At 46.0% G+C, this 12,664-nt stretch overlaps 1 protein-coding gene across 2 annotated transcripts in view; it reads right to left on the bottom strand.

The window, feature by feature from the left end:
• Positions 1-510: 510 nt before the first annotated feature.
• LOC132835933 (shiftless antiviral inhibitor of ribosomal frameshifting protein homolog) overlaps positions 511-12,664 on the bottom strand; it is a 30,644-nt gene continuing 18,490 nt past the window's right edge. The window contains exons 3-8 of one of the 2 annotated variants that reach the window (XM_060855049.1): positions 12,332-12,426; positions 8,364-8,393; positions 6,723-6,878; positions 6,351-6,454; positions 3,732-3,889; positions 511-1,186 (exon numbers count right to left, since the gene is read on the bottom strand). In XM_060855049.1, the coding sequence (XP_060711032.1) occupies positions 966-1,186; positions 3,732-3,889; positions 6,351-6,454; positions 6,723-6,878; positions 8,364-8,393; positions 12,332-12,426 (764 nt within the window). In that variant the 3' untranslated portion in view covers positions 511-965. The remainder of the gene's footprint in view (positions 1,187-3,731; positions 3,890-6,350; positions 6,455-6,722; positions 6,879-8,363; positions 8,394-12,331; positions 12,427-12,664) is intronic. The other variant, XM_060855050.1, reaches the window with a different exon arrangement.

The following is a 12,664-nucleotide window of genomic DNA, read 5'->3' as shown; positions in this document are numbered from 1 at the left end:
TGAACCAATCCCTAATCTGTAAAAAGTAAAGGCAGAGGGTGTCCCTGCCTCCTGAAATTGGTCAAGTTCGATTATCAGGTATTCCCTTCAATCTAATTGTGATGCATTGGGAAATGTTATTTTTAAATTGTTGAGAAGAATTGATTCTTGGGAAGCAAAACCCAAGGCTGAGGAATGGTCAGTGGACCCGAAACGTTAACTCTGATTTCTCTCCACAGATGCTGCCAAGACCTGCTGAGCTTTTCCAGCAATTCCTGTTATTGCATCTGAATTTACAACATCCACAGTTCCTTTGGATTTTACCCATACCTGAAATCCAGATCCATTGCAGATATTGTCTGGAAATATCTCAATTTTACCATTCATTTCACTATAATGTGTGAACCTTTAAGGCAGGAATGCTATCAAACAAATGATGACAAATTTTAGGATTCCTTCACTAAAGGATTGTAAAAACTCATTTATTCAATTTACTCAAGATTGAGATTCGAAGACTTTTGACCAGTTAAGGAAATTGAGTGACAACGGGGTTAGAGCAGGAAAATGGAGTCAATTTAGGTAGGCCATGATCTTATTAAATAGTCAGGTAGGTGTGAAGGGTGTGTGCCTTTTAATCCTCGTGTTCCTTAGGTCTTTATGTCAATTTTTAGGTTCCTACACTATGACGTTTAATGAAAGTTTTCCATAAAGATGTAACATTGAAAAAAACAAAAAAAATTGTAAAAACAACTAATATTTGGGAGAGTGTTTAATGAAATGATACCTGCAAAGGATAAACAATTGGAAGCAAGAATGTTTTCAGTAACAAATGACCAAGTCAGGCTTCATAATGGCCTGTAGAGCTTCAGGCCACTCCTACATTCCAACATTCAAAATGACAGCATCCCTCGATTCCCAATTCTCAGCCTCATCGTGGTTGCCAGTGTAAAGATGAAGGCAAGTGGAGGAGCTGTGGCTCGTGGCTTTCATTCATCTTCATCGTCGTCTTCATCGTCCTCTGGGATTGCACTCAGATCTTCCTGGATGATTTCCTCGATGTCGCATTCCATTAGGGAGCCCTGGCTGACACAGCTGGCCACAGTGGAGCCCGTAGACTCGTGGTTCTGGCTGGGACACAGTACTTTGGGTAGACCACGTATCTGCCGTGTTCTAGGATGGACACAGTGTGTACCAGGAACATAAGGTTCTACAAGAGGCAAGGGAATTCTTTGTTATTGTGGAATATTAACTTGGAGCTACCTTTTAAAACCTGCCTGGTAGTAATGGAATGGTCTCAATCACTTTGTCTTCTTGGGCAGTGTGATCTTGACATTTTGAAAATGTCAAGAATGACATCTTAGTATTGGCTGCTGCAAGTTACGTTTAAGTTGAGAGGTGCTGAATGGCTTTTTAGTGGTGCTTTCAAGATAGATAACTAGGTATTTAGTAGAATCATATTGTGATGTTTCTTCACATTTGAGTTATCAACCAGTTTCCTCCCAAAGTCCAAAGATGTGCAGGTTATGGTAGATTGGCCATGCTAAATTGCCCCGTAGTGTCCAGTGATGTGCAGACTAGGCGGGCTCGCCATGGGTAATAAAGGGTTACAGGGATAGATCTGGGTGGGATGCTCTTCAGAGGGTCAGTGTTGACTTGATGGGCCAAATAGATTGCTTCCTCATGGTAGGGATTCTATAATTGTCCGATTTTGACTAGAAATTAATTCTTGAGGAGGAAGCCCCTTATTTAAGAATGGACCCAACTGTATTAGAAACAGTTCAGAGAAAGGTTCCCAGAATGAAGGGTTGATCTTATGAGGAAAGGTTGAACAGGTTGAGCCAGTGTTTACTGGACTTTAGAAGAATGAGTGTTGATCTTTTTGAAGTATGCAAGACCTTGAGGGGAGTTGACAAGGTGGATACTGAAAGGATGCTTTCCCATGAGGGAGAGACCAGGTGGAGATGAGGAGAGATTTCTTCTCTCTGAGAGTCATTCGAACTCCCTTCCCCAGAGAGGGGGAGAGCTGGGATCATAGGCAGAGGTCAATAGATTCTTGACTAACAAGGGTATTGGGTCAAGGTCAAAATCAGCGCAGCCTCAATCTTTCCAAATGGCAGTTCTGCTCACAGATGCAAGATATCTCAGTGTGCTTCTCATTAGGCCAGGCCTAATTACCCTTAGCAAGGTGTACTGAGCCAACTTCTTCAACCATTGCAGTCTTGTGTGTTGCAGAGACACGCCTCATGATGTTAGGAAGGCAGCTGTATGATTTTAACCCAATGGCAGTGAAAGAACGGCCAATCTAGTTCCAAAATTGGGATGGTGAGTGGCCCAGGAGGTGGTCTTCCCATGTATCTCCTCCCCTTGTCCTTCTAGTTATTGCAATTATCAAAAGTGCTGTTGAAGAAGGCTTAGCAAGTCTCAATAGTGCATCCACATAAGCTGTCACAGTGCACCAGGAAAGGAGAGATTGAACTTTTAAGCAGGTGCATGAGGTGCCGATCAGGTGGGCTGCTTTGTCCCAGACAGTATAGAGCTTCTTGAGAGTTGTTGGGCCTGCACCCATCCAGGCAGGTGGGGAGTATTCCTGACTTGTGCCTTGTGGAAGGTGGACAGACTTTGACGAGACTCTACAATCTCTGGCTATACAAACTTAACTGCAGCTCAAGGTCTACCTTTGGAGTGTTGAGTGGAAAATTGGACCTTTTCCAGTCAGTATGGAGAAAACAGAAAAATAAAACATTGCAATTGATTGTTGAACAGACCTTACTATATAAATGCCACAACTAATTTACTTCAGTAAAAAGTCCAATAAACAGGCACCTATCCGAATACTGCAGCTCAGTGTCCACTGTTACCAGATAATGTTCCTGTGAACTACTATGGTAAAGGTGTTATATAAATGCAGGTTGTTGGGTTTAGAAAAACAATGAAAAGCACTGATGGGCAAAAGGCTTTCAACTTCTGAAACAAAGCACACAGACCCTCAAAGAGGCCGAAGAAAGAAGGTTGTATGCAAGTAACATTTGTGCCACCAAATGTTCAACCAAGAGAGAATGTAACCATTGGCCCATTGGTTACATTACAAACACTGAACCCTCTCCCACGATCAAAATCCTGGGTGTTACCATTGATCAGAAACTGAATCGGACTGGCTGTATAAATACTACATTTACAACAGCAGGTCAGAGGCTGGGGATTCTGTGGAAGATAACTCACCTCCTGACATTCCAATACCTGTCCACCATCTACAAGGCACAAGTCAGGAGTGTGATGGAGTACTCCTCACCTGTCTGGATGCGGGCAGCTCCGACAACACTCAAGAAGCCAGACACCGTCCTGGACGAAGCAGCCCCCGCTTGATTGGCACCACACTGACAAACATCCACCCCTTCTACCGTCGAGACTCACGAGTGGCAGTGTGCAAAGACGCATTGCAAGATACTCACCAGGACTGCCTTGACAACAGCATCTGAACCCGCAGCATTTAGCCCCCAGGAGGACCAGGGCAGAAGACACATGAGAAAGCTACCATCCACAAAGTTTCCTTCCAAACCACTCATTGTCCTGCCTGAGGACTAATCACCATTCCTCCTGTGTCCCCACACCCTAAGGGCTGCAGCAGTTCAAGAGGGCAGCTCACCATCTAGGGACAACTAGGGACAGGCAAGAAATAATGGCCTGGCAAGTCTCACCCACATCCCACAGAGGAATACATTTTTTAAAAATGGTTATTGAAGTGAGTTTGCTACCTTGTCGGTTGCAACAGTCCTCAGCACAGCAGCCATGTGGATTCCGACTCCTGTTGTCCGGTCTGAACTGATTCCGATCAGGTGGAATGATCTGGATGGGAAAGACAATACTCCGGCATCTGTAGCATGGTGCAGGGACCCCCATCTGTCCATAACTCCTGTCAATGTGAGAGAGAGTCAGCATGACCATGGGTTACCAGTTGCCACCTCTGGCTAAATTCCTGGAGGCTTCATCCACCTCTGCCACCAAACTCCCAGGTCTCAGGACTTATCAACCTTCACAGCCACTAAGTTATCAAACACAACCTTCTTACTACGACCAAATTCATTTCAATCCTCATTCTCCCGAGTCCTTTGAACCTCCAATTCTGGAATATTTCTTGAACTTTGCACAATGAAGGTAAAGAGAAATTAATGACTTACTTTATTTGCCATTTCTCTATTCCCCATTATATATTCTCCTGACACTGCTTGTAATGGAACCACATTTGTTTTAACTAAATGTTTGAGCCAACTGTTTCCTTTTCACATACCTGCAGAAGTTTGCTTGTGACCTTTTTTTTACGAGTTTTCATTTATATTCTACTCTTTCTTTCTTCATCAGTGTCTTGGTTTCCTTTGTTGTAATGAAAAATCCTCCCAGTCCTGAGGTTTGCCACTATTTCTGGCAACTTTATAAGCCTTTCTATTAAATCATTTACAATCCTTCACTTCCATTGTTTCCCAACGTTGACTAACATTTTTCGTTTACTTTGAAGGGACATACCATCCAATAATTCTCTAAAAACTATTGCTTATTGACCATCATATCTTTTAATGTCTTTTTCCCAATCCACCTCAGCCAATTTGTCCCTCATTTCTTCAGAATTTCTTTGTTCACATTTAACATGCTGGCTTCAGATTGAATTATTTCACTTTCAAGAAAGGTTCTTTCATTTCAAGATTATTCGCTTGCCTTTCCTTGTTCTGTAAGTTCAAAAATTGTCTGTACTTCAATTGTTTCTTCCACATGCTATTCTAGGAAATCACTCCTAACATGTTCTGGAAACTCAGTCTTCATTGTATCGGTGCTCAATTTTATCGCCCCATGATTCAGAGACACACTCCTGATCCAACACTGACACTTCAGAGGAAGGCAAGAGGGATCCGGTTATTCCCCTGCAGGGAGAAGCTTAATAGGACTCTTCACTTAATGTACAGAAAGTCGGACAATCCAGTTTCTAAATAGCAAAGGGAAGGAAAGGTTGACTCACTCTGTACTGGGCTCAGTGCCTCTTCAAGTTGAGACTGGAACATGGTCTCTGGTTACAAAGTTAAAATCCACTGGGGTTTCACACAAGATAGAGTGACCATTGGCTCAGGGTCAGATGGACTGGTTTCTGTTCTAGATTCTGGATCCGTGGTGCTGGAAGAGCACAGCAGTTCAGGCAGCATCCAACGAGCAGCGAAATCGACGTTTCGGGCAAAAGCCCTTCATCAGGAATAAAGGCAGTGAGCTGGAAGCGTGGAGAGATAAGCTAGAGGAGGGTGGGGTGGGGAGAGGGTAGCATAGAGTACAATGGGTGAGTGGGGGGAGGAGATGAAGGTGATAGGTCAGGGAGGAGAGGGTGGAGTGGATAGGTGGAAAAGAAGATAGGCAGGTAGGACAAGTCCGGACAAGTCATGGGGAGAGTGCCAACCTGCCTATCTTCTTTTCCACCTATCCACTCCACCCTCTCCTCCCTGACCTATCACCTTCATCTCCTCCCCCATCACCCATTGTACTCCATGCTACTTTCTCCCCACCCCCACCCTCCTCTAGCTTATCTCTCCACGCTTCCAGCTCACTGCCTTTATTCCTGATGAAGGGCTTTTGCCCGAAACGTCGATTTCGCTGCTCGTTGGATGCTGCCTGAACTGCTGTGCTCTTCCAGCACCACTGATCCATAATCTGCTTTCCAGCATCTGCCGTCATTGTTTTTACCTGGTTTCTGCTCTAATCAGCCCCGGAAATCACAGACCTCAGATAGGAGTCTCCTGTGCATTGATTGGCTGCGGTTAACCTCATCTCTCTATCTAACGGAGTGGAGGATGGGGCGTCTTTAACATTGCCAGCTTTAAGACCATCTTTGGAAGATGTAAACTGTGAAGCCCACCTACTCAGCTACTTCCTCAGCAAACAAGTACAGTTGGCTCGGCCCAATGCAGAAAAGGGTTCTGACTAATAAACCGTGGAAGGTCACAGGGTGACACAACAACAACAGGGCCAAAGGTGCTCAGTCATAATTTGGAGGTGTCAGTGTTACACTGGGGTGGACAAAGTTAAAAATCACACAACACCAAGTTATTGTCCAACAAGTTTGTTTGGAAGCACTAGCTTTCGGAGCACTACTCCACTAGCTTTCGGAGCACTACTGAATGAAGGAGCAGCGTTCCAAAAGCTAGTGCTTCCAAATAAACCTGTTGGACTATAACCTGGTGTTGCGTGATTTCTAATTTAGAGGTGGTGAGTCTCCCAAGGCCTGTGTTGTCTCCCAAGTTATTTCATAGGGCTCTACAGTCTGCAGCCCAGTGGAAATGAGCAAAAGCTACCCCCTGATATCACCGACACTTTGAATGTATGAGACTGAATGACCCAACCTGAAAGAGTGATTGCAGTTTTGGCAAGTGTACATCGCAAGACCCCATTCCTGATCTCTGGGCACCGCATCATATCTTCTTTTGCAGTCACGACATCGTGAGACCTGTGGGAGACTGATTTCATTAACGCTGCAAACCCAGTGTCTCCTTGCAACTCAGTTTAAAATAAAATAAACATGACACTGGGAGATAAAAACTCTTCAGAAATGTCTAATTACACAGAATGTGCAGAGACAGATCATTTAGCTCCTTACAAACCTCCTCCCTATCCCCTTCCCTTCAAACCACCCCAAACTGATCAACATGTTGAGGTTCACCATAAATAAATAAAACTAGACAATTATTTGCAAGAGACATTAGCAATAAAATTACCTGTTTCCTCTCTGGTACCTCTCTCCACCAACTTCGATCACAAGCCAAGCATGAGAACTGTCTTTGACTGCAGGGAATCTCATTCCTCTTTGCCAAGTTGAACGCTCGCACATTATCCTGAGTCAATGGTAGAGCTTTCAACCTGTCTGCAATGTCCTAGTTGAAAGAACTGAAAGTCAATCTCCAGGACACTTATAGGGTCATAGAGCTGTACAGCATGGAAACGGATCCTTCGGCTGACATCTGCAGAATAACACCCAACTGGAAGGAAAACCGAACCACCCAGAAAGCTCAGTACCATCCAGTTGAAAGGAGCCCCATTGGTTTAGCTCTGCCAACATCCAATTCCTCCCCCACCGACGCTCAGTAGTGCATCATCCACAAGATTAGATTAGATTACTTACCGTGTGGAAACAGGCCCTTCAGCCCAACAAGACCACACCGATCCTCCGAAGAGCAACCCACCCAGACCCATTTCCCTACATTGACCCCTTCACCTGACACAACGGGCAACTTAGCATGGCCAATTCACCTAACCTGCACATCTTTGGACCGTGGGAGGAAACCAGAGCACCCAGGCACAGGGGGAATTTGCAAACTCCTCACAGACAGATGCCCAAGGCGGGAATTGAACCCAGGCCTCAGGCGCTGTGAGGCAGCAGCGCTAATCACTGCGCCACTGTGCCACCCATGATGCACTGCAGCAGATCACCTACCAACAACATATTGCAAACCGATTTGGAGACGCCGGCATTGGACTGGGAGGGGACAAAGTTGAAAATCCCACAACACCAAGGAATAGTCCAACAGGTTTATTTGGAAGCACAGGCTACCTGATCACAACCACCTGATGAAGGAGCAGCGCTCTGAAAGCTAGTGCTTCCAATTAAACCTGTTGGACTATAACCTGGTGTTGTGTGATTTTTAACTTTGCAAACTGATGGCCACTTCCATTGAGAAGAACAAGGGCAGCAGACACATAGAACACTGCCCCTTCCAAATTCCCCTCTAAATCTTTCACCAGCCTGACATGGAAATATATCATCTTTCCTTCACTGTCATTGGGTCAGAATCCTGGAATTCCATCCCTAAGGGCATTGTGGGTTAACCCACAGCAGGGGTTCAAGAAGGCAGCTCACCCCCACCTTCTCAAAACCGATCTGAAGTGGGCAATAAAAACTGCCCCAGCATACAATCCCTACCGTGCAGAAAGAGTCTTTTCAGCCCATTGAGTTGGCATTGACCTTCCAAAGAACATCCACCTTCCCCACAACCCTGTATTTACCAAGGCCAATCCACCTTTAGATTGCAGGAGGAACCCACACAGACACGGGGAGTACTTGCAAACTCCACACAGACAATCGCCCGAGGCTGGGATCGAACCCAGGTCCCTGGTGCTGTCAGGTAGCAGTGCTAACCACTGAGCCACTTCATGGGTGAATCAAAAAGTATGTTCCTTCCTCCCGCTATCCTAATCTTAATCAGCAGGAATAATAGGCTGCGAGTAACTGAAACATCGATTCTCCTGCTCCTTGGATGCTGCCTGACCTGCTGCGCTTTTCCAGCAACACATTTTTCAGCTTTATACCACTTATATCAAACTTGCGGCTGAATACATTGCCCCACTGGTGAATTATGTACCTGGAGGTCTTGGTCAACATTGCCTTCATTCTGTGAAGAAATAAATAAAGTCTTAGAGTCAGAGAGTCATAGAGATGTACAGCATGGAAACAGACCCTTCGGTCCAACCTGTCCATGCCGACCAGATATCCCAACCCAATCTAGTACCATCCACCAGCACCCGACCTATATCCTTCCAAACCCTTCCTATTCATATACCCACCCAGATGCCTTTTAAATGCTGTAATTGTACCAGCCTCCAGCGTGAAAAGTCTTGTCAGACAGGTCCTTCTCGCACTGCATTACAAAGAGAAACTCTGCATTTCTATAGCATCTTACATGCCTGAAAGCTCCTTACACCCGAGAAGATGATGTTGAAGACGAGGCCTTGCTGTAACCTTGGAATCTAATCCAGTTTTCTATCTGATAGGTGGCAGGTAGGGGGCGATCTGCTCGTGGGATGTTGATTGGGAGCGAAAGATTCTCCAGGACACCGGTGAGAACTCACTCTGCTCCTCTTCAGAATGTCTCCACAGAGAGTTCTTCACTAACCCAGAACAGGACAGACTGGGCCTAACTTCAGACCCTGGGTGGAGAGGTGGTTTCCCATTCAGTGCAGCTCTTCCCTCATTACTTATGTCAACCTCAACTTTCCTGAACTTTGTTATTAACTTCCCACTCACAGATTGCTACGAACTAAGCCACATTGTCAAGACCATTTCAGATTATCGACAATGAAGACCCTTTTGAAATGTGTCCAATTGTTGGAGAGGTGGCATCTAAAATACACGCGGTGAGATCCCACAAACAGCAATGGGATAAACAACCAGATAGTTGTCTCTTTTCTCTGAGGTGGTCCTGGCTGAGTTAATATTGACTGAGAAACCAGGAGAATTCTTTGAACTGCTCCGTGGGATGCTAGACAAGCAGAGTCGTGCTGGAAAAACACAGCAGGTCAGGCAGCAATCGAAGAGTAGGAAAATCGACATTTCGGGCAAAGGCCCATCATCAGGAATGAGTCTGGGAGCCTCTGGAGTGAAGAGATAAATGGGAGGGGGGTGGGGCTGAGGGGGAGGTAGCTGAGAGTACAATATATGGATGGAAGTGGGGGTAAACATGAATCCTGAGATTAGAGATAGAAGTTTGATTAGTCTGGATCACGTTGGCATAAGTAGGGAAGATGTGTTGGGTAGGCTAGGGGTTATTAAGTTGGACAAATCCCCAGGACCGGCTGGGATCTATCCTGGGGTTGCTGAGGGAGGCGAGAGAGGAAATAGCTGGGGCCTTGACAGATATCTTTGTGGCATCCTTAAACACAGGTGAGGTGCCAGAGGATTGGAAGGTTGCTCATGTTGTTCCCCTGTACAAGAAGGGTAGTAAGGATATTCCGGGTAACTACAGACCAGTGAGCCTGACCTTGGTTTGTGGGAAAGTTGCTGGAGATGGTACTGAGGGATAGGTTCTACTTATATTTAGAAAAGAATGGGCTTATCAGTGATAGGCAACATAGTTTTGTGCGGGGAAGATTGTGCCTTACCAACTCAATAGAGTTCTTTGAGGAAGTGACCAAGTTGATAGATGAAGGAAGGGCTGTTGATGTCAAATACATGGACCTTAGTAAGGTGTTTGGTAAGGTTCCCCATTGTAGACTAATGGAGAAAGTGAAGTCACATGGTGTGCAGGGTGTTCTAGCTGGGTGGATAAAGAACTGGTTGAGCAACAGGAGACAGAGAATAGTAGTTGAAGGGAGTTTCTCGAAATGGAGAAAGGTGACCAGTGGTGTACCACAGGGTTCAGTGTTGGGGCCAGTTATTTGTAATATACATAAATGATCTGGAAGAGGGCACTGTTGGTATGATCAGCAAGTTTGCAGATGACACAAAGATTGGTGGAGTAGCAGAAAGCATAAGGGACTGTCAGAGAATACAGGAGGATATAGATAGACTGGAGAGTTGGGCAGAAAATTGGCAGGTGGATTTCAATCCAGACAAATGTGAGGTGATGCATTTCAGCAAGTCTAATTCTAGACAGAATTATACAATGAATGGAAGAGCTTTGGGAAAAGTTGATGGGCAGAGAGACCTGGGAGTGCAGGTCCATTACCCTGAAGGCTGCGCACATGTGGATAGAGTAGTCAAGAAGGCATATGGTATGTTTGCCTCCATTGGATGGGTGTTGAGTATAAGAGCTGGCAAGTCATGTTAAAATTGTATGCGACATTGGTTCGGCCGCATTTGGAATACTGTGTACAGTTCTGGTCACCACATTACCAAAACGATGTGGATGCTTTGGAGAGGGTGCAGAGAAGGTTTATGAGGGTGTTGCCTGGTCTGGAAGGTGCTAGCTATGAAGAGAGGTTGAGTAGGTTAGGTTCATTTTCATTAGAAAAAAGGAGATTAGGGGGGACCTGATTGAGGCTTACAAAACCATGGCTGCAAATGTGTTGCTGGTCAAAGCACAGCAGGTTAGGCAGCATCTCAGGAATAGAGAATTCGACGTTTCGAGCATAAGCCCTTCATCAGGAATAATGAAACCATGAAGGGTATCGACAGCGTGGATAGAGACAAGCTTTTTCCCAGGGTTAAGGATTCAATAATGAGAGGTCATGCTTTGAAGGTGAGAGTTGGAAAGTTTAAGGAAGATACACGCGGCACATAGAGGGAGGTGAGCGTCTGGAACGCGTTGGTAGAGGCAGGCACGGTAAATTCATTTAAGATGCGTCTGGACAGATGCATGAGTAGGTGGGGAGCAGAGGGATACAGATCCTTAGGAATTGACCGACAGCTTTAGACAGTACATTTGGATCGACTCAGGCTTGGAGGGCTGAAGGGCCTGTTTCTGGGCTGTAAATTTTCTTTGTTCTTTGTTCTAAAGGTCGGAGGGGAGGGTGGAGTGGATAGGTGGGAAGGAAGATGGACAGGTAGAACAGGTCGTGAGGACAGTGCTGAGGTGGAAGGTTGGAACTGAGGTAAGGTGGAGGTTGGGGAAATGACATTGATGCCCTGGAGTTGAAGGGTCCCGAGGCAGAAGATGAGGCGTTCTTCCTCCAGGTGTCGGGTGGTTAGGGAGCAGCGATGGAGGAGGCCCAGGACCTCCTTGGCGGAGTGGGAGTTGAAGTGGGGCGGTGGGGTTGAGTGGTGTGGCATCCCGGAGATGTTCTCTGAAGCGCTCTGCGAGGAGGCATCCTGTGTCCCCAATGTAGAGGAGACCGCACCGGGAGCAACGGATACAATAAATGACATGTGTGGAAGTGCAGGTGAAACTTTGATGGATGTGGAAGGCTCCTTTGGGGCCTTGGATGGAGGTGAGAGGGGGAGGTGTGGGCGCAGGTGTTGCAATTCCTGCGGTGAGAGGGGAAGGTGCTGGGAGAAGAGGGTGGGCTGTTAGGGGGCGGGGACTTGATGAGGGAGTCCTGCTGTGCTTTTCCAGCACCACGCTACTCTTGATTCTAATCTCCAACATATGCAGTACCCACTTTCGCCTGTTAGACAAGCTTGAGGGAGAGGCTAATAGAGGGTTACAATAGTAGATTCAGTCTGAGAAGGGTGGTTGGCTGGAGCTTAACACTGTCATGGGCTGGTAGAGCCCAACAATTGGTTTCCTCGTACTGCATCCTACGTAACCCATGTTATGGTTTGGAGGGTAAGAGTGACCTTAATCTAATAGCTCATCAACCCTTGGCCTACAGTCACTGCCCTTGGACTCTCTCCATACTGGAAACGTTTCCTCTGTGTCTAACCAGTCAAACTCATCTACTGTCTTAAATGGCCCAAAATACAGAGTGAAAAATGTTGAGAAATTAAAACAAAATCAATCATCTTTTGAGGGACGTATCTGGCTGCAATCAACTGAAACCCTGAGTATCCCATCCTTCCCTTTATTCCTGTACTTGGTGGAGCGCTCACTTTTAAAGTTACTGTGAACAACCAGAACTGGGTCGGTCATTCTATGATTGTTTGTTGTTTTGAGGCTTTTGTTGAACAACCTACCATTAAATGCAGTGGAAAAGACAGCACAAAGAGAATGAACTTTACCACATCCTCGGCAGCAGGCTGTCCCTGGTTCTCAGCTTCACCCTCTGATTCTGAAAGATAGAAACATGTCGCAGTTATGTTTGCTTCAGTGGTCTGGTTTCGCTCGGTCGGATCACAGAAACGAGGAGCACAGTTAGGCCACTGGGGGCCCTCGAGCTCTGCTTCCCCATACACACTGTTCAATCTGATCATGGGGCAGTGTGATGGCTCGGTGGTTAGCACTGCTGCCTCACAGCGCCACGGACCCAGATTGGATTACAGCCTCAGGCGACCGTCTGTGTGGAGTTT

The sequence above is a fragment of the Hemiscyllium ocellatum genome, chromosome 45 (assembly GCF_020745735.1).
Source record: "Hemiscyllium ocellatum isolate sHemOce1 chromosome 45, sHemOce1.pat.X.cur, whole genome shotgun sequence".
Lineage (NCBI taxonomy): Eukaryota > Metazoa > Chordata > Chondrichthyes > Orectolobiformes > Hemiscylliidae > Hemiscyllium > Hemiscyllium ocellatum.
Note: the sequence above shows the minus strand (reverse complement) of the source record. Positions and strands in the feature narration are given on the sequence as shown.